Genomic DNA, 19,311 nt, shown 5'->3' with positions numbered 1-19,311 from the left:
TTCACATTAGGAAAGCAGAACATCCGATCCGACGCCAAGCGGCGTCGTCTGTATGTGTGTGTGTTGTCACAGAAATCTTAGATTTATCGCCCAGTCTGATTTCTGAATTAAACCTCATGAAATTCGTCGATAGGGATCTTCATATGCAGTACTAGTACTCGTGATTTCGATTTTCTTATATTTCTAAGAAGTGAAACCTACACAATGACGCGGGTGTGTTTATCGTTTTACCCCAGGCTTCCAACGGCTTCACGTTTTAGGGAATATTAAGTGCTTCATAAGCAGACTGTTCAGATTCATGGACAGAAGCTTATTTTGTCTGAATAATGCAACCAGCAAAAAGGAAACGACTCTCTTGCGACTTGGCACTGAAGAAAGGGTCATCTTCAATGAGTGAGAAACAGCGATGTTTGATGCTTGAATTTCTTACCCAGCATCCCAATATGGTTCTTGATCGCTCAGTGGGAGGAACATCGAATAGACATGATAGGGATGAGCTCTGGCAAAAGCTTGCAACTATTTTGAACAAGTGCGAGTCTGGTGCTCAGAAAGATGGAGGCGGGTGGAGGAGGGTAGGAGATCAATTTTTTCCTTACTCTTACAGCCTCTACACATCATGTTTTCATTGCTTTCCCAACAAAATTAAGTTTTAATAGACATTTTGTTTCAGTCATGGCAGGACTTGAAGCGCTATGAGAGCCTGAAAGCAAAAGAGTCAATGGCAAAACTCTGTACCGTGAATGAACCTCCACTGTTAGAACTCTCTCCCCTTCAAGAAAAAATTGCAAATCTTCTAAATCTATCCATCTCAGTAAGTAGTTCACGTACACACAATGAGTTGGAATTAAATAAAATCAAACAAAAACAAGCTACTTTGCATTAAAAGACATTTATCACATTTTTTTTTTTACAAATTTTACAGCAAAATTGCTTTTTAAATATCCTTGCAATCCTAATACAAGCTCTTTCTTTCCAAACTGAAATGTAGTTGAACTGCCATTTAAGTTATACACCCTAAACCACGTAGCAAGCTGACTTTCAAGAATTGAAATTCTTTACCAATACTGATTAGGTGTACAATCTGGCTTGAAGAAACCTTCTTTTTAAAATTTATGACCCATTTTGTCTTCTTTTTCTTTCCTCACAAAACCCTTTAAAAGGACGAAGCTTTAACTGGAAATGCAGAAATTTCAGGGGAAAAGAAAGACAGTTCAACATCACCTCAAAATGAGTGCCTGGATTCGACAACAGTACACCGAACTGCAAATGATCTGGGCAAATCTAGTACAAGTTCGACAGAGAACACTTTGGGTGTGTAATAGATAAACTGTCACAATTTCTGTAGCAAAAAGTTTTTGTTAACAATTCTTATTTTTATTTTTTATAGATAATGTTACTGAACTGAGCCTGGCTAAAGCCATGCAAAACATAGCAAATGCTTTGAATGCAAGGAATTCCATAGAAGAAAGAAAAGTCAGGGTGTTTGAAAACTTGCTGACTTTGTATGCAGCAAAGAATGGAAATGGCACAGCTGATGTAATATAAATCACTAAGTTAAATGAAAATCAGAAGAAAGCAAATTTTGTAAAATAGAAGGTGGAAAATTAAAACATTCAAAATTAAACAAAAACCAAGATTTAAAAATTGACAAATAAAATTTTAAATAAAGTAATACTTCTTACTGTCTACTTGGGTGACAATGAGTATACTATTTTGAGAAGATGAAGTGTAGTTCATTATTTTGTGCCCAGTGAAGTACCAGACACAGTTTGAAAGCTTATCTTAAGAGATAGGTTTGGATTGGAGCACATCAAAATATTAATTTTGAGGACAGCCATAATAAATCAATCAAACAGGGCCCAACAAATTATGGAGATAATATGTACAAAACATACCTTGAAAATACTAGCACACTCAGTTGGTCCTAAATATTACAAAGTAGGTAAGAAATATACATTTAAAAAAAATCCCAACAAAGAATTCATCAGTTGTTGCAGTGAAGTATAGGCAACAAATTCACAACATGTTGAAATATAAAAAAAAAATCATGTAAACATGAGAACTGTAGATAATAATCACAGAGCACAACCCATGAAATTTTCATAAATATGAGATGCCTAAACATGATCACAATGCATCAGCTATTCTGACTGTTCAGAAGAGCAACAAATTCCTTTCACTTGGTGAGTTCAGTGCTCACTAGTACGATTTTAGTTCATCACAAAAAGACTAACTGAATAACTGCTCGGTAGCACGTTCAAGGTCCCAGTTAAATGAAGAAAGAGCAACTCTTGCATCATGACTTTCTATTCCCATGTCAGTCAGGCGTCTTATTTTGGAATCAAACTCAGGATTGCTATATGGCCCTGAAATAAAAAAGATATGAAAAAATGATCAAAAGTACTACTAAAGAGAATAAACTGTACTGATTACCTCCAGCATAGGCAGCAGTCCAGTGACGTGCTGTTAGACGAAACATTTCAGGTGCATCTTTATATTGTTTAGCAACTACTGCATCTTGAGGATCATCTGGCTCGGCAGCAGATAATAGTGCTTGTAGAGAAAGTAGAACTGTACGTAATGTCATAGCAGCAGCCCTGCAAAAAATAAAAAATAGATTCTATCATGTTGATTCAAAACTTCCCAATATCTGATGCTCATGAATGTGAATGTTTACCACTGGTCTTTCAGGATGTCTAAGCATATGGCACCTGTGACTGATGAAATATTGGGATGCCATATTTTAGTGAGGAAGCGAACCTTCAGAAAACATAAAAGTCAAGTCAAATTAAATAGGTAAACAGCAGATTTCTTCTGAAATCCCAATAAATATTTTGTCTGTTCTATTCATACCTTTGGTGGATTAAATGGGTATGTTTCTGGAACTTTTATTTCCAAAACAAAATTACCACCTTCATAGGGAGTATCTGGTGGGCCAGCAATTTCACCCTTGAGCTCTGTGTAGCTATCACTGACAAGCTCAACTTTGATGGCACATTTTGCAACCTGTAAGTAGTGGTATAACAAACATGGTATTTCAAATGAACTATAAAAGATATGACAATCTGTAGCATAGTATCTCTCTGCACTCAAGGTTTCATCACATGTTTGAGTCCCACAGAGTATTTGTAACTAAATCTATATCAGAACTTCTTATTGTGCAATTTTGAATGTTGAAGCTCAGGCTCGAGCTATCTCATAAAAAGAGGGGAGGAACATCTTGTGATGTCACAATGGTGGCTCACTTATCAATTGACCTCTTGACCCCACCCCACGACCACTGCCATAGCAAAACTCTTGTTTTTGACTAAGAGAAGCAGTGGGCTTGCAAACACAAACCTGTTTATGTTAAAACAAGTGATTTGACCAGAATGGAATCCAAAAATGGTAAGTCTAAAAGCATTTTTGAAAAAAAGTCAAAACTAGTAAACAAGAGCAGCATGTAGACATGAATTATTAAGCCAACTCAAAGTATAATTAGTACAGACTGAATTGAACTGCAAGGATGCTCACAAAGCTGAGAGATGTTAACACGTAGCAAATATAAATCAAACTGTAGAAAGTAATGTAATAAAAGTTGGAATGCTTATGAGATTCAGAAGATGAATTAAAATGTCTTTATCGTCGCCATCAATATAGTTTATAACAGAACAAACCAGTAGAGGCGACAAGAATATTTGAATCTCAGATCATGCTGGAAATGATCCACAATCCAAATAAAAAAACAGAAAAAGGTTGGCAAATTGAAACTGTGCTCTGAAATAGAACAATTCTGTAGCATAGCCATAAATATTAGTTGAGATGCAAAACTTTAAGTCTTCCAACGTGACATTGTTGCATCTTTATGACACTTGATTCAACCAGTGATTAAACTCAAATAGGGCATTATTAAGGAATGGCTTGAAATAACATCTAATATTTTTAAATTTTGAAATATGTAAGTCATGTTCCTACCTCTTCACTTTTTATAACCTCTTTGAATTCTCTCTTGATTCTTTGAGCAGCTATGTTTGCCATTTCGTCCGGGGCTCGTGTTTTACGAGTAAAACATACCAATTTAAAATTATCGCATAAACTAATTTTTTTCGTAGTTCGTGTTAATTGTGTTGCCCTTTGGAACAAAGACAACAGTATTTAATAAACTTTCAAATTGTGAACATGAAGCAGCAGCTCACTGTCTTCCAGTTTGTTTGAATGCTGTTGCTTTTGTTCTTCTTCTCTCATCGTGGCTATACACTTCAGTAGCACGGTCCAGCCAGCTCCCATTTAATGGTGACATGACGCCATGACGTGCGTTTTCGAGTTTTTATTTGAGAAATACCATTATTCATTGTTATTATCCCGAAACGCTGTGGCGACATCTTCAATTCTTAAATTTGGATTATTTCGGTGTGAAGAAGCGGGCGAGGGGTTGAGAGGAAGTGCGATGAGTGGGAGTGGGGGAGGTAGCGGAGGCGGATGTGACGTATCCAATCGCTCTTCAGCAGGCTTTCCGATTGGTTATTTGTGTTTTTAGTGATGCCCGTGTTATCGCAGCCAGTGCGTGCTAAGAGTTTGTTGCGAGCAAACCTCGAGAGGCCAAACGTTGTAATCCGCAGCAGGATGCCGAACATCAAAGTCTTCAGCGGCACCTCGCACCCAGATCTTGCCCAAAGGATCGTGGATCGACTGGGCATTGATTTAGGAAAAGTCGTCACCAAGAAGTTCAGCAACTTAGAAACATGGTGAGCACTTTAAGGACCCGTTCTTCGCTACACTTCGGAACTTGTCGTCCACATTAAGGACGACGAGTTTTCTCGCGTAAATAGTTTCCTCGGCGTTTCCTTGTTTTGTCAGCAGACAATGTATCTGGTCTCATAACCTATCGGCGCGGCATGACCTGTAGGAATACCGACACCTGTGCCTTTTCGCATCAATAGTCTGCTTTAACACGGCTCAAAAAAAAAAAATTAAAAAAAATCGTGGCATGTTTTGATTAGGCGCCCGCATGGTCATGGGTCTTGTCCCTTCACAATTTCGAGGGAGCGCGGAGAGAGATCCCTGGATGCGTTACCTTCTCTCATAACAGTCACGTCCTCGCACCTGTCACGTTGTTTTCCGGCGTCGGCACGGCCGCCGATCCTGTGGAGGCCGCTTGGCGGATCAGCATCGCTTCGCTGACCCTGCAACTGTATCCGCGGTGCATTCCTTTTACCCACGCTGCTGCTACCTCCGCTGCTGCACCAGCGGCCGCAGCGGTGCAGCGCGTGCTCACGAAGAGGGTGGCCTCGACCTGTCCGAAGGTGTTACTGGGACATAAGAGGGACGGCTTCTAATTTGACATGATTTGTTTATCATTGCAGTGTGGAGATTGGAGAGTCTGTGCGTGGAGAAGATGTCTACATCGTGCAGAGTGGCAGTGGGGAAGTTAATGACAACCTGATGGAATTGCTCATCATGATAAATGCCTGTAAAATTGCTTCTGCTTCACGAGTGACTGCTGTCATCCCCTGCTTCCCTTATGCCCGCCAGGACAAAAAGGACAAGGTACGTCAAAAGATATTGAATTCCATTTGTTTCAAGTTTGTGCCTTGATTTTGTTTTTCACTGTAGTTTTTATCTAAGCTGTAGCCTATTGGGTGATGTACTGTATTACATAAGACATTTTGACTTTAAATGGTTTTCATTTAACTTAAGTTCAGTCACTTCTTATGCCTGCTGGTTTCTAATCCAGACTAATAAGTATGTTGCTACTCACCTTTATTTTCTTGACTTTTTTAATTCATCAAAATTCTTTGTTTGCTATTGCTCTCATCTATTGCATAACTTGAAAATCTTCCTTGACTTACACTGAAGTTCTTTTGTATAAGCATCTAAGTTTTGGTAAGTGTGGATCTAGTAAATTGTGGTGGTTGACACAAGTGGCACAAAGCTATAACCACTCTACCATTCTGGTTACACCTCAGCATCTACTACCCTATTCTTCAATTATAGTGGTAGAACATCCAGCCACATTCAGCCACTGTACCCTCACAATGTAAGATGTGACTGATTCCCACATGTTCATTTGTAGACTGCTGGTGACGGAAAACCTGTGGTCGAACCATCTTTCAAGAATAACGATTGGAAGTTCAGGGTAAATTCTCTTTGCACGGTAACAGGGTACAGGTTGCTTGGTTCTGTGATGTCACTGGGAAAAATTGTCTGTCTCTGGGATTTTCAAATATTTCCTCACACATGACAGCTGTCGCCTACTTTATGTTTGGCGGCCTTCAAGCTTTGATTCGGGTTGAGTGCTGATAAACTGTTGACCCATTCATGAGTGGTGGGCTCTCTGATATGGGGTCAGAGTTCACTGCATTGCGAAAGAAACAGGGTGACTGTTGTTCTGTGCCTGGGCCCTGGCAGTGTTACATAGTTGGTCTTGTTTGTCACTCTTTGACAAACAGTATGGAGTGAGATTGGTTGTAGACAGTCCGGCTGCTTAGGGTGTTGACCTCACTCAGAATCAGTTTCCATCACTTGATGACATCAGACTTTCCCCCAAAGCAACTTCTGTGGTTATCAGATCTTTGTTGATTCAGCTTCAATATCTGTGTTCAGACTTTGACCCACTTTAAGAAGAAAGATGAGTTTGAGGCTCTATTAGAGCTTCTTTGTATAGAATAGGGTGCATGCATATGGAAAAATGTATTACTGTCAAAAAGTATTGCATGATTCTGAAACAGCATGTGGGCTGTCAATTCTAACACACTTGAAAAGCTTGCCAAAATTCTTTTTAACACATCACTCATAGTGCTATGTAAGATAGGAAGTTTCTACTGAAGTGGTTATGATTTTGCCGCTGGTTGATCACCACAATACTCTGCTTCTGATCCAACTCTCAAAGTTTTATTTTGAGACCATCAGTTGAAAACAATTAAAAAAATAACAAAATAAAGCTTACATCTTTAAACCATCTTGTGCTATCTTGCATGTCTTCTGCAACTTGTTTGTGTTTAAGTTTAACATTTGAGTGGTATTTCTTGTTTCCCATTTGTTTAAATTCCCTCATGTGAATGCTAATTGCTATTTTTGAGAATCTGCTTAGGGACATAATTTTACGTGCTTTTTTTGTACATCAAGGTTTTATTACTGAACAGATTGGAACTATTTATCATGAATTTATCATGGGTATTTGTTTTTTCAGAGTCGTGCTCCAATTTCTGCTAAACTTGTTGCCAACATGCTTAGTGTTGCTGGCGCTGATCATATCATTACTATGGATCTTCACGCTTCTCAAATTCAAGGCTTCTTTGACATTCCTGTTGACAATCTGTATGCTGAACCTGCAGTTTTGAAGTGGATTAAGGAAAATATTGCAGAGTGGCGCAATTCAATTATTGTGTCCCCAGATGCTGGGGGTGCTAAGAGGTATAAACATTTTTTAAATGTATTTGGATGATTGATTACTGGCCTTAACTTTGATTAACCTATCTTTTCCTTTTCTCCAACAAGGGTAACATCAATCGCTGACCGATTAAATGTTGAATTTGCCCTGATTCATAAAGAGCGCAAAAAGGCCAACGAAGTTGCATCAATGGTTTTGGTTGGAGATGTGAAAGACCGTGTTGCAATTCTTGTTGATGATATGGCAGACACATGTGGTACTATTTGCCATGCTGCTGAAAAGTAAGACTCATCCGTCTTTCTTCTCTTTTGTTTTTTCAAATGGCTTGTATGACAAAGTTTGTACTTGCAGACTTCTGGAAGCTGGTGCTACACGAGTATATGCAATTTTGACTCATGGAATATTCTCTGGACCCGCTATATCAAGGATCAACAATGCCTGTTTCGAGGCTGTTGTTGTTACTAACACCATTCCTCAAGATGGGCATATGAAAGACTGTCCTCGTATTCAGGTAGGTAATGAATGAAGTATCTCAATCCATACCATTTTCTATGAGGTTCTAAATTTTATTTTATTTTTACAGTGTATTGATGTGTCTATGATGTTTGCGGAAGCTGTAAGGAGAACACACAATGGTGAAAGTGTGTCCTACCTTTTCTCCAATGTTCCATATTAAGTACCTGTCCATTTTAATTTGTTTATGGGTCTTTAAAGTTCAGTTTTATCACACCCGACAACCTGTACACTGATATGATCAATTAATCTTTAGGACTGACATTTGATGATTAAAGCCAATAATCAAAGCAAAATGTAGATGTTTCAATAGTTGTCTCTAAACTAGGTGAAATGTAAGAACATCAAAGGAAGGAAATTGTGTGCCATAAATTGTATTGAAGTGAAATTTTCTGTGTTCATGTGACATGGCTGTCTTAATCTTCATCTCATCTTTCCTCTATTCTATGGTAAAATGGAAAACAGACCATCTTTCAAAGGTGTGAATGTTGACATTCTAATAGGTTCACCATAGGGCCAAGTAATATGTAGTTTATGCACTCCTCTCAGAGGGTATGTCATTGGCTGTGAGTATGTGTGGAGCCAGTTTGGCTCATGTTACTACTTAGGATTGAATTTGGCTTGTGTTAGTTATTGTGAAATTATGTTGATTAATTCTTTGTCTTCAAATGCTGCGTGGGTTGTATAAAAGTACAGATTGTCTGGTCTTGAATGCTTAAAGTTCAATGATTTGTGGAATCAAGTAGTGCTTGCTATTAGCACTAAGTTTTGGTCTTGATCTACCCACTGACACATGTCTTGTTTTTGGTTTTTTTAATTATTTCTTGCCCCTCTTACTTTTCTAGTATTGATCAGTATTTTGTTAAGATTTGAAAGAGATTGATAAACATATTTTCCTGATCCAGAACACGTCTATTTTATTGTTTTATGTATGACTGTCCTCTAAAGGAACTTGAATCTTGTATTGTTAGTCTGTTGACAACTTTTATAGCAGATACATTTAGGGATGAAAGCACTCTTGTAAATTCTCTGTGAACCACAGTATCAATTTCCGCATGTGAAGTAACGGGTCTTTTTGTGTTTAATTTAGTAACCGAATGTTGATTATTTGAGATGACTACAGTACATCATTTACAATCACAAATTTTAGAAACTTAATTTTAGATCTGCAATGTTATGTTTTCACTTAACTTCAGCAAACTGAACACTTAAGGCCTGAAGTTAGTTAGATGCTTGTACAATGTAAATTAGAAAAAATAAATTTTTGATGAGATTTTGTAAACATCGTTTTTGGTTTCTGGTGACATTGTTTTAAGATCACTTCAATACAATCCCAATAACAATCTTCATATTTTAATTGTGGAAAAATATTCAAAGGATTACAGTTTGCAATTTAATCCTCCGGTAGGTACCCTTGTTATGGGTACTGACATGACATTAGCTGCTAGATAAGCAGAGCAAATGTTAGTGTTTCAATTTGATTTAATAAAATGGTAGGTCAAACTTGAATCTATGCGCAATGTTCATAAGGCTTTTGAAGTTCCTACCGGCATTATTACATCAAAAACTACAGGAGGATTTGAGGGTACATATTTTATATCACAGGTCGAAGCATTCACAAAAATTATCTTCCCATCTGATGTAATACCGTAACCTGTAAACACATTGTCAATTTGTTACAAGGTCAAAATAGCCAAACCAAACCACTCAATGTAGTATTTTGCAGGGTTAAGACTGGCCACAATTGTCATTTGTTAGAAATCAGCCAATGAGAAGCCTTGAAACCCCACAAGAACATATCCAACAAATGTCACTTGTGGCCAGTATAAACCCTGCATTTGACAAATCAGTACAGCATGGTGTGCTCACCTTCGTGTATGTGCCCAAAAACATGATATTTTGGTTTGACTCTCTGCTGAACTGTGGCAAGAAGTTCAACACAGCCAGCCCGCACACCTGTGCAGCATAGATCACCATGACCAATTGGAGGTGTGTGACTGACCAGAATATCAGTATCGTCAGGAATTAGATCCCATTTTGATAGACAAGGTTCTCCTCGAGGTAAGTTAAAGGCCCACTTACAAAATTCTGGTTGCCTAGAATTTTTGCAAATACAAAGAGTAATTTCGATCTTCATAGGAAGAATAATTAGGGAAATAATTGGATGAAAGAAAAGATTTTCACCAACCAAGGGGTTCCATATATTTTAATGCCATGAATGATCACTTCCTCGTCTTGAAGGTATGTACAGTTGGTCAGGTATTGCTTAGCGTTTGGGGTGCGGATCGCTTCAGCAATAGCATTTCGAGATAAGCCCAAAGTTGGGACAGTTGAGGGGAGAACTTTGTCGTTGCTCTTAATGAAGTTCTCGTCTAGGCTCAGCTCATGATTGCCAGCTATAACTATCTTGTGTTTGTGTGGCAAGTTTCCTGTAATAATGAGGACAAAGCACATAAATTTTAAGTTTAAAGAAAAATGCTACTTTCAGATATTCAAACCTTCATACCAAGCCATTCGTTAAACTCAACGATTTCCTCCAAACTACCACATCGGGTAAAGTCTCCTGCATGTATGAATATATCTCCATCTGGCACATCAAATTTTATATGAGAAGTAAGTGAATGTGTATCACTCATACAAACAATTCTCACCTAAAATAGAAACAAGTAAAGTTTAAATCAGTCAAATATTTATTTTTCAAAATGGAACTTTTCCCTTTTCAAAAACCATGTCAAAACAACAACAGATCAACAAAATCAAATACATCTTATTTTTATATATTTCATTTTATGATCAGAGAGAAAATGAAAATATAACTAGAGAAGGGCGGTTTACCACTGACCTTGTTGGGTGCAACCCCTCTTTTAGGAGGTGTAGCATGAATCTTCAAAACCCTTTGAGACTTTGACAGCTCTGACCATGCTTGAGTAGGGTTGTGTGTGAGATTATGGATTCCCACTTTCATTTCAGCTTTAGCTATTTTACTGCAGCTATTCTTCTATTAATTAGATATATGTGGTACATTTTTCTTTCCCCCACATGAATGAGTCCAAGAAACACCTTTCCTTTAACTTAACAACTTGCAACAGCAGACAGCCAAGCAGACAGAGCAGACCACTTCGCTACTCCGCAAACACAAAGGTGAAGGGTGAGAGGGGTTGCGGAGTGGAGGGGTCGTCCGACCAAATTTGACCACAAAACATAACAAATCCAGTTTTTAGTATTTCAAAGCTATTTGATGGTTGGTATTACAATAGAAGCGTGGATATTGGAGTCCTTTAGGCCTAAATAATAAACTGGATTTTTATAAATGGACGGTGAGCATATGAGGTTACTTGAAAAACAGACTATGTGGCCCCCGTACAGTCATCCGGTGGCAACGGCCTCCCTGTTGGCAACACTGATAGCATCAGACAAAGAGTTCAAGAAGGGTAATGGCCGCTGACGCATTTGTCGATCAATTACAATGTTTAACGGTCGCAAGAAGATAAATGAAGATAAAACGAAAGGTAAGTACAATTCAAAAGTCTTAAAAGATTACAGAGGCTACAGGTTGGTAAATTTTCTATTCCTGCTGAGAATTTGAGGCGTAGTAAATGAGACAGAAGCTATCGGCTGCTAGCGTCTCCTCATGGCGTCTGCTATTCTAACTCGCGCCAAGACCAACTGTTGGATGCGTCAGTGAAAATATTGCCATTTTCTGTAGTCTAGACTTAAATACTTAAGTTACTTGTACAATAGTGACTCTTTTCCTTTTGTTCTTGTACCGATGGTAATAGACAGGTAAGCGTCTTCGATATTTCAGCAAGAAATAGTACGCCTATCGCTCTGTTTATGTGTGCCATGACCACTCGTAGTTGCCAGCGAGTCATGGCCAATGGTTCTTGTAAACATGACGCCTGTTTGTAAAATCCGATGAAAACGATTGATTTGTACTATTTATTTGCAACTGTAGTGCTTGGAGATGCCGAGTACGTATACTGTGCTTACAAATCCATGTAAATGTTATGAAAATGCGAAAGCGTCCTTCTGCATCCCCATCACAATGGGCGCCTCCCTGGTTGTTTATGCGTTTGCGTGCCGACAGTGGCACTTCTTTCAAGTTTATTTGCTTTTCCATGTAGCTATCGGATGTTCCCTGTCACTTTAATATTTCTCGAAATAGGTTGTTATAACCCTAATTGGTCTACAGTTGTTTGTCGAAATTGATTTTAAAGAATTAGCCTTAACCGTATTTCAGGCTTAGTTATGAGCCTGGTGAGCGGCGGAACCTGTTGGAATGTTCAGAGGTTATGTTCAGGGGGGTGTTGGAAAGGACGTTTTCCGTCCGTTTTTTCCTGATGAGATCTTCGTAAAATACTGTTTTAACCTTACTTTGAGTATCTAAATTAACTGAATCATTGGCGAATGTTGGCATTCCTGTTAATGTGCTCTAAGGAGGTAAACTTAATTTTTAACAGTCATTAGTTTCTGCTACATACTGTTATTTTGTTTTTGTTTTTAAAGTTATCATTAATCAGTCTATGTTGCTCTCTCCCCCCTTTTTTTGACAAATTTAAAAAGTATTATTTAAATAGAATTGACGAAAGAAACATTCTTAAATTTCTTTTAAGGGAGTAAATAACAACCGTCTTTTGTACTCCCATAAATTTACACACTTTTTGAAAAAAAAAATCATTGTTGACTTTTGCTATATATATTTTTTGACATGTGTTTAAAGATGTGCTTTAATTCTGTTGTAGCCTCTAAAGGACGATCTGATAGTGGAAACAATTGGAAAATGGATCACATACCTTCCCTCCGTCCTGCATCAGGCCTTCTGGACATGCTCGCAGAAGTAGCCTCTCAAACCTTGCATAGTGATCCCACTGTAAAGACTTCTCCAGTCAAGAAAAAATCCACTGAAAGAGCTGTCCGAGAGCCAAGAGAGAAACCTGAACCCAAAGAGTCAGCTCGCAGGAAATCTTCTAAGGTAAATTACAATGGACCTTAATTTGCTGTCTCAAAAGTAATTTATTATTATTGCTAATTAATTTTGATCTGTTTACTGTTTAGAGAGCTGAGGTGGACACATTGACCGCTGCTAAGCTGCGTTCATTGTCACTTTCCCAACAGCTCAGGCTTTGCTCTAGACTTGATGGAGATGAAATGCGCCGTACTTTTACCTACACCTGCCTTTTGGAACCAGAGTTATGTGGCCAAACATTCTCTAGTTTTGGTAGTGAAGGCCGTGCTAGACAGATGATGCGCACTCACCTCTTAGAGCACCTAAAGAATCATGGGCCAGGTATGTTAAGCTTCTCTCCACTTCCATGTCAGTGTGGAGCCTTGTGATTGCAATGTACTAAGCATTTGTCTCTCTTTCTTTCAAGATGAACCCATTCGTGTGAGCCGCAGGCGGCGTGCCCCAAAAGTTCAACCCTCAAAAAAGAAAGTCAATCCTAAAGTTAAAGTAGAACCCGTGAAAGCATCACGCTTGCGTTATTCAGAGCTCTATGATGAAATAACGAATATACCTGTCAACAACAAGGAGAACAAAGTTGATGGTGCAGGGGACTGGAAGTCTCCTAATGACCGTTCTCAACCAAAACTTCAAAGTTTGAATTTGCTTAAAATTGTTGATATTCCCACACCTGTGCCTGCTCAGACTTCTCCCATTCAGACTATTATACCTTCTCAGCAAAGTTCTGTCGATTCAGATGAAGACACTGTGTCCTGTTGCAGCACTGGCAGTCGATATGGGTACGAAGTGATGACAACTTACACCCTTTTGTACTTAGTTGAATTATTGTTAGACATTATATTGGGTATATGGTCTTGAGCCTGGCTGGTAGGGGCACTGGGATCCACATACCCATTTAATGCTTTTGATTCTCAAAGACACTCAGGCACCCTTTGTGTAAAATGTATTCATTGCTTCTTTAATTTTATTTTAGCGACTTGCCTCCACCTGGCAGTCCATCACGTGAACATGTTGCTGTAAATAGCGAGTCAAAAGATCAAGATTCTGAAGGTGAGAAGAGTATCTATACTGAGCACAGCTACACTTCACGAGGAACTGAGAATTCCAATGGAAGCATCATCAACAGTGTTTACAGCAGTGAGGTATCACGTATTTTCATCAAGCCAGAACCTGGTTTGGATCCAGTCTTGGATTCACCAGAAGTAAGTACTATCTATCTGCTTGTATCAATTATTTAGCATAGTGTCTCAGTTTTCACAAATTCCATTTTCAACAGGTATTTGTGGAAACCATAAGTAACAAGCGGGTCCCATCGGTTGGACGTGAGATTGACGTGAGGACTGAACCACCAGCTAAAACCATCAAGTCAGGTAATTTATTTCTTCCTTCTTTCCCTTTCCTCTTTTGAGGAAAACAAAATATCTTTTGGTTTGCGGGGTTATTTTGGTTTGTCATGCATGTTGCTAAGGGTGTAATAACTTTCTGCATAGCTGCCAAACTTAAGGACATCTTAAAATCTATAATATCAAAACTGAGAGGTAAGCGATGTGTGACTGTTTTCGGGTTAAGCCAATTGGCCCATCTCTTCATTTACCAAATTTTAATGTAGTCCATTGGTAGCTTGTATTTGTGTTAATAAAAGCTGTTAGACTAAATCCATCAACTATTAGCACATCCCATTTTTACTAAGGAAGCCTTCTATTTCAGAAGATCTGCCTGTTCTTTGTGACAACCGCCGTGAGCCGTCAAATCATGAGTTAAATGGAAGAGAGACTCGAGAGTTGACCTGGGAAACAACAGCTGTAGAACGTGATGAATTTCATCAGCACAAGAAGCCTAAAGGGAAAGCGAAGTTCATCGGGCAGTCAAAAGCTGAGAAAGAAATGGCAATCCGTCTTATCAATGCTATCAAAACCAAAGGTAGTCCTGCAGGGTTGCAATCTCTTGACACCCTTGAGTGTCGCATTTGCCGCCCACCTCGTTGTTTCACTGCTCCTACCACTCTGATGAGTCACTATCGTAGTCATGCTGGTAAGATTTTTCCCTTTCTTTTCATTTTATCTACTTGCTGTGTAGTCTTTTTAATCTTTAATTCCTTACTTTATTTTCAGGTATCAAGCCTTATGAGTGCCGCATTTGCCGAGCTGCCTTTACTCGTCAGCATTCTCTTAACTATCACATGCTTATTCACTCAAACCAGACTCGGTTTACTTGCCATGACTGTGGGCGCAAATTTAGACACCCTTCCCACTTCAAGGAACACAGGCGCAGACACACAGGGGAGTCACCGTTTGAGTGCTCTGATTGCTTGCTTAGGTAAATATAATTGAACTAATGTTTTAAAGATTCCTATCTTCAATATGTTGAACATCCACATAATTTATCTATCTTCTTCTCTTAGATTTAAAACCAGGAACACTTACAAGCGCCACTTGAAAACTAGGCATGGAAAAGTTCTAACAACATCTGGAGGGCTTATTATTCTTTCTGAGGAGGAATTTAAACGTGTTCGCACCATGCCTCGCTCTCCTCTCTCACATCAGCAATCTCGCAATGGTTCTGTAAATGGAAAAGTAGCAGCTGATGCTGATTCTGATGAAGAAGAGGAAGAAGAAGATGGTTACTCATCCAGTGGCGCCGAAGATATTTCTGACAAGCTAGAATCTGGAGTCCGAGTTATGAAACCCGAAATTGTTGAAGAGGTTGAATTGGTTGGTAGCAAAGTTACAGAAATTTAATGACCTTTTTTTATAATTATAATCAGAATGCCCCTTGAGATTAAAACACATGGTTCATGTTTTCCAGACTTTTGAGAACTGTGTTCAAGAAGATTTAACTGGATCTGTTGTCACAGAGATAACAAATGACAGTGCTCTCAACTTTAATGATATTGTTAGAGAGGCTATCCGGCAAAGTGATATCTCCTTCGCTGATGGTGAAAGGAAAGCCAACTCTGACGATGGAGAAACTGTTGCTGAAACAGAGTGGAGTGCGGGAGAACAGTCTCCAGGTGATGAATCAAATGATGGCACATTTGCTACTGCTACTGCTGTTGTACAAATTGCCAAAAATTCCACCAAATTTCAAGTTCTACCAACATCTGCAGGCGTAAAGAGATCAGGCTCATCTGAAAGTGTAAAAGATTCTTCCTCAAAATCAAAGAAGAAAGTTCAAAACTCTGCAAATGGTAACACAGATAATTTGGCTACCATATTGTCTGGTCAGAAAAGTAATGCAGCTATTCCTCAATCACTTGCTCTGCTGCAGTCTCGATACTTAGTTGGTAACAAACCGGGCCTTAGTGTTATTGGATCCGATTCACAGCAAGCAACTGTTTTACTCTTGGCTAATCAAAATTTAATGCCACGTCAATCTAAAAATGATACTATAAGTCTTATGCTTGCGTAAGAAAGTTTTTTTTCCAAGAAACTTACCCCTCCAGCCAGTAAAATTACTAAATGTGTCTTGACTGGATTATGTGATGTCTTGTTGGCTAGTTTACTAGGATTTAAAGATCCACTGTGGTGGATTTGTGATGCTTAACTGGAACAGAGTTAAGCAACTCTAAGACTGTTCAGTCACCTGAAGACTGCCTTTTCATGCCTCTTTGGGCTTAAGAAACTGCCAGCTAACATTGGTTTGCTGGGACCAATGGAATTCTTAAAGCATCCATTTTGAGGATTTATTTCTCTTATCAAGGGTTTATTGCACCCATCTAATAATTTCATTGTATAAATTATGGAAGTGTTTAGTTTGCTTATTAGATGGAAGTACTTGCTTCGAGTATGTTTTTTTTTTTTTCTGTACTTTAACATATTTTGCATGGAAACTTGTAGGAAGTCAGTCTGAGTACCCCAACCTTCCGATTAATAACTTATGTCAGTGCATTTGAACAAGAACTATGGACAGATTTGTATCTTGTCACTAGAAGTTTAATCACATTTGTACGAAGCTTTGTGCCTGGGTAACATCGTAACTGTTGTGAAGCTGCATTTGTTGGAAATTGTAGTTGAAGTACCATAGGCCATTGGTTATGGTATTCTAGGGTGTTTGTTATAACAATGGTTTGTTACTGTATTTCCTTACATATCTTTCAGTTTTTTCATTTTGTTTGGTGATAACCTTATGAGAGATTATGTTGTAGTGGCACTAGTGACCTAGTTGGCAAGATGTGTGCATGCACTGGACTAGCTATGTTTTCAAATTGGTCAATTACTTTTCATTGTTTTGCTTGAAACTACATGAAAACTTATGTGATTGAAAGGACTTGGTAAAGGATTTGATGTTGATTGATATTTTTATTAGTGCAGTTTTGTTTTTGTCTATGAAGAAATAAGGAAAAAACTATTTTGTATACAATGTTGAAACATAAGGTTAGTTAGGGGTAATTTAACACATTTCCCATAGAAGAGGACTCAAATCTACCTATGCTCACAATTAGATTTTCATAACAATCTTGTTTTGTTTTGCTATGTACCTAAGTGTATCTAACAGATCAATCATTCATTGTTCATTTCCAATTAAATTTTGGACCATATAACTAACATTCAGTCTGTCACAAGTTGTCTTTTTTCTTGACGGTGGGTTGAAATTTAAATTTGTCTGTTTATATGCCCACTTACAGAAAACTGCCGAAAATATTCTATGAAATGTGAGCATTTTCTGGTTTTGTAATTGAGTGCAAATCTCCTTGTGATAAAGGTGCCTTTGTAATTTCAATCTTTTTACTGATTTGCTCCCACAGAAAATATGTTTGTGGCATGTTAACTCTCAATCTGCAATTTGTTCCTCAAAAGCAATAATATTTTAAACAATTCTATTATTTATAGAGATGGTTGGCATTATTTCCAAGCAAACAGATACAGGCTCAAGTGAATGAGTCACTGGTAACGTATCATTGACAGTGGAGTATGGCTCTTTACATGCACCATTTTATCTCAGTTTCATGTAAAAAATTACCCTTTCGCGGCAGTATATCTGAGGAAACTTTTGTTTTCTTTGGAGCCTTGGTGTAAAATTTTCTGAACAGATGTCTGAAAAGAAAAGATTTTTCTGTGATTGTTCATTAGTGTGCATAGATGAGGGTAACACTGGTTAATCTATTACAATTACTTCATTTAACTTCAAACCAAGTTATTCTTTACATTATGCATAGCTTCTTCTGCCACATTATGGACAGATTAACTTCCAATTAATGATTCAATTTAGTTTCTGCATGTATGTAGATTCTTCTACTCTTCTAAGCTTGCATGGGACTTCAATTTCGCTTTAGATTGAATTTGAAAGAACATCTTACACTCTAGAAGTAAGGTTGTGTCTATCAATTTCATCTCAACCGAAATTGCTCATTGCAATTTACACTTGCGAGAGATGCAAGACTGATCCGATCGGTTTAGACTAGTTGCGCCCATTTGACACATCAAATTAATGGGCTTGTAGTAAGGGTTATTCCTCACTGTAACAGTACCTTATTTTTTAAATTTGTCAGCGCTGCAACTTCTTATTGTAGTCTTTACCATTTAATGTATGTAAATCTATTGTGAGGCTTATATTGACAATTGTAATATTTTGCTGGAATGTTTGCACTCTTATTTTTTTATGGCTTTGGGAGTGTTTGTTTCACCTCTCCAGCAGCACTGTGTGCTCAAGCTAAAGTTGTTTTTGGAAAGGGTCTTGGGCTAACTTTTGCATTGGAATTTAACATAAGACAAACTAATTCAAATATAGTTCTTTGTAAACTGTACCTGACCTGGGAAAAGAAAATATTTTGGATGGCTAAATGGAACTTCAAATCTCTTCTAGACCTATGTCTTAGCTAAGGTGATACTAAATTTTGCTCATCTCTGTTTTAAATATTGTTTCTTAAAATAGTATTTAAAAAGAGCATGTCCTTATATTTCTCGACTTTACATATATAAAAATCTAATGTTCTATATCTAGCTTAATTCCAACACACACAGTATTTAAGATACTAACTTTATCTTAATGGGCACTAGTACATTTTATATTTTGATTTCTAAACTTCTGAAAGGTTGGAAACAAATTTCTGTGATCAAGTAAATTTATAAGGTTCAATATTAAGGCTTAGGAACAACTGATGAAAAGCTACATAATGAATTAAAACATAAGATTGATCTGTGTGATTTTGGTGTCCCCATGACTTTTGATTAACGCTCTAAATGTGCTTTCTTGCACTTTAACATTTTGGTTTGAAGTTTCAGATTCACTCTTTAGTAGCTTGAGAAAGTGTGTGTAATAGAGCTCCTCTGTTTTAATGTAATTTCCTTTTCCTCCCCAAAAAACACAGAAACACGGAAATGTTTGTAGCCTGCGCCTGACTCAAACTTTGTCTTCTTTGTATAATACCAATCAAAATTTCGCCACCTTAAACATTCAGCTAAACTACTATTTTAAGTAATACTCTTGTAAATGTCGAGGTGCTACTTCAAAAGTGTTTTCGAATCTA

At 37.9% G+C, this 19,311-nt stretch overlaps 5 protein-coding genes across 11 annotated transcripts; 3 read left to right on the top strand and 2 right to left on the bottom strand.

Moving 5' to 3' along the window:
• The first annotated feature begins 12 nt into the window (after positions 1-12).
• Positions 13-884, top strand: LOC113209892 (uncharacterized). 2 transcript variants are annotated; one of them, XM_026427657.2, is made up of 3 exons: positions 13-154; positions 237-572; positions 671-884. In XM_026427657.2, exons 2-3 carry the CDS (start codon positions 327-329, stop codon positions 881-883), a joined length of 459 nt encoding a protein of 152 aa, XP_026283442.1. In that variant the 5' UTR covers positions 13-154; positions 237-326; the 3' UTR covers position 884. The 2 variants fall into 2 exon arrangements, with proteins under 2 accessions (XP_026283442.1, XP_026283441.1); XM_026427656.2 differs by having other exon boundaries at positions 29-148.
• Positions 871-4,214, bottom strand: LOC113209891 (ubiquitin-conjugating enzyme E2-22 kDa). Its single transcript, XM_026427655.2, has 5 exons — positions 3,955-4,214; positions 2,854-3,006; positions 2,678-2,760; positions 2,434-2,597; positions 871-2,366 (listed from the first exon to the last, which is right to left on the bottom strand). Exons 1-5 carry the CDS (start codon positions 4,015-4,017, stop codon positions 2,230-2,232), a joined length of 600 nt encoding a protein of 199 aa, XP_026283440.1. The 5' UTR covers positions 4,018-4,214; the 3' UTR covers positions 871-2,229.
• LOC113209888 (ribose-phosphate pyrophosphokinase 1) lies at positions 3,247-9,164 on the top strand. Of its 2 annotated transcripts, XM_026427646.2 has the most exons (8): positions 3,247-3,387; positions 4,517-4,724; positions 5,343-5,526; positions 6,053-6,115; positions 7,169-7,392; positions 7,477-7,650; positions 7,721-7,880; positions 7,953-9,164. In XM_026427646.2, the coding sequence occupies exons 1-8, from the start codon at positions 3,372-3,374 to the stop codon at positions 8,043-8,045; spliced, it is 1,122 nt and encodes a 373-aa protein (XP_026283431.1). In that variant the 5' UTR covers positions 3,247-3,371; the 3' UTR covers positions 8,046-9,164. The 2 variants fall into 2 exon arrangements, with proteins under 2 accessions (XP_026283431.1, XP_026283432.1); XM_026427647.2 differs by lacking the exon at positions 6,053-6,115 and having other exon boundaries at positions 3,248-3,387.
• Positions 9,165-9,219: 55 nt separating this feature from the next.
• Positions 9,220-11,001, bottom strand: LOC113209889 (metallophosphoesterase domain-containing protein 1). Its single transcript, XM_026427648.2, has 5 exons — positions 10,725-11,001; positions 10,389-10,533; positions 10,071-10,311; positions 9,752-9,978; positions 9,220-9,536 (listed from the first exon to the last, which is right to left on the bottom strand). The coding sequence occupies exons 1-5, from the start codon at positions 10,845-10,847 to the stop codon at positions 9,406-9,408; spliced, it is 867 nt and encodes a 288-aa protein (XP_026283433.1). The 5' UTR covers positions 10,848-11,001; the 3' UTR covers positions 9,220-9,405.
• A 192-nt stretch (positions 11,002-11,193) lies between these two features.
• Positions 11,194-19,288, top strand: LOC113209885 (zinc finger E-box-binding homeobox 2). Of its 5 annotated transcripts, none has more exons than XM_026427641.2 (10): positions 11,194-11,391; positions 12,625-12,854; positions 12,938-13,169; positions 13,255-13,624; positions 13,819-14,047; positions 14,122-14,215; positions 14,556-14,876; positions 14,957-15,161; positions 15,247-15,556; positions 15,651-19,288. In XM_026427641.2, exons 1-10 carry the CDS (start codon positions 11,349-11,351, stop codon positions 16,251-16,253), a joined length of 2,637 nt encoding a protein of 878 aa, XP_026283426.1. In that variant the 5' UTR covers positions 11,194-11,348; the 3' UTR covers positions 16,254-19,288. The 5 variants fall into 5 exon arrangements, with proteins under 5 accessions (XP_026283426.1, XP_026283425.1, XP_052126281.1 ...); XM_026427640.2 differs by having other exon boundaries at positions 14,553-14,876; XM_052270321.1 differs by lacking the exon at positions 11,194-11,391 and adding an exon at positions 11,497-11,665 and having other exon boundaries at positions 14,553-14,876.
• The last annotated feature ends 23 nt before the right edge of the window (positions 19,289-19,311 follow it).

This window comes from Frankliniella occidentalis, unplaced genomic scaffold (genome assembly GCF_000697945.3).
Source record: "Frankliniella occidentalis isolate FOCC.00 unplaced genomic scaffold, Focc_3.1 Scaffold117, whole genome shotgun sequence".
Classification (NCBI taxonomy): Eukaryota; Metazoa; Arthropoda; class Insecta; order Thysanoptera; family Thripidae; genus Frankliniella; species Frankliniella occidentalis.
This window is presented reverse-complemented; position numbering and strand designations above follow the sequence as displayed.

Excerpts from the sequence above, each read along its gene's own strand:
- LOC113209892 (XM_026427657.2), top strand. The coding sequence starts at position 327 with ATGCAACCAGCAAAAAGGAAACGACTCTCTTGCGACTTGGCACTGAAG. Across the intron at positions 573-670 it reads ATGGAGGCGGGTGGAGGAGG|TCATGGCAGGACTTGAAGCG; the intron begins GTAGGAGATCAA and ends ATTTTGTTTCAG.
- LOC113209888 (XM_026427646.2), top strand. Across the intron at positions 7,651-7,720 it reads ATTTGCCATGCTGCTGAAAA|ACTTCTGGAAGCTGGTGCTA; the intron begins GTAAGACTCATC and ends TTGTACTTGCAG. Across the intron at positions 7,881-7,952 it reads AAGACTGTCCTCGTATTCAG|TGTATTGATGTGTCTATGAT; the intron begins GTAGGTAATGAA and ends TTATTTTTACAG.
- LOC113209885 (XM_026427640.2), top strand. The coding sequence starts at position 11,349 with ATGTTTAACGGTCGCAAGAAGATAAATGAAGATAAAACGAAAG. Across the intron at positions 11,392-12,624 it reads AAATGAAGATAAAACGAAAG|CCTCTAAAGGACGATCTGAT; the intron begins GTAAGTACAATT and ends ATTCTGTTGTAG. Across the intron at positions 15,162-15,246 it reads TGCTCTGATTGCTTGCTTAG|ATTTAAAACCAGGAACACTT; the intron begins GTAAATATAATT and ends TTCTTCTCTTAG.
- LOC113209889 (XM_026427648.2), bottom strand. The coding sequence starts at position 10,847 with ATGAAAGTGGGAATCCATAATCTCACACACAACCCTACTCAAGCATGG. Across the intron at positions 10,312-10,388 it reads TGAGTTTAACGAATGGCTTG|GAAACTTGCCACACAAACAC; the intron begins GTATGAAGGTTT and ends TCATTATTACAG. Across the intron at positions 9,537-9,751 it reads TTTTGGGCACATACACGAAG|GTTACGGTATTACATCAGAT; the intron begins GTGAGCACACCA and ends ATGTGTTTACAG.
- LOC113209891 (XM_026427655.2), bottom strand. The coding sequence starts at position 4,017 with ATGGCAAACATAGCTGCTCAAAGAATCAAGAGAGAATTCAAAGAGGTT. Across the intron at positions 3,007-3,954 it reads AGGTTATAAAAAGTGAAGAG|GTTGCAAAATGTGCCATCAA; the intron begins GTAGGAACATGA and ends CACTACTTACAG. Across the intron at positions 2,761-2,853 it reads ACCCATTTAATCCACCAAAG|GTTCGCTTCCTCACTAAAAT; the intron begins GTATGAATAGAA and ends TGTTTTCTGAAG.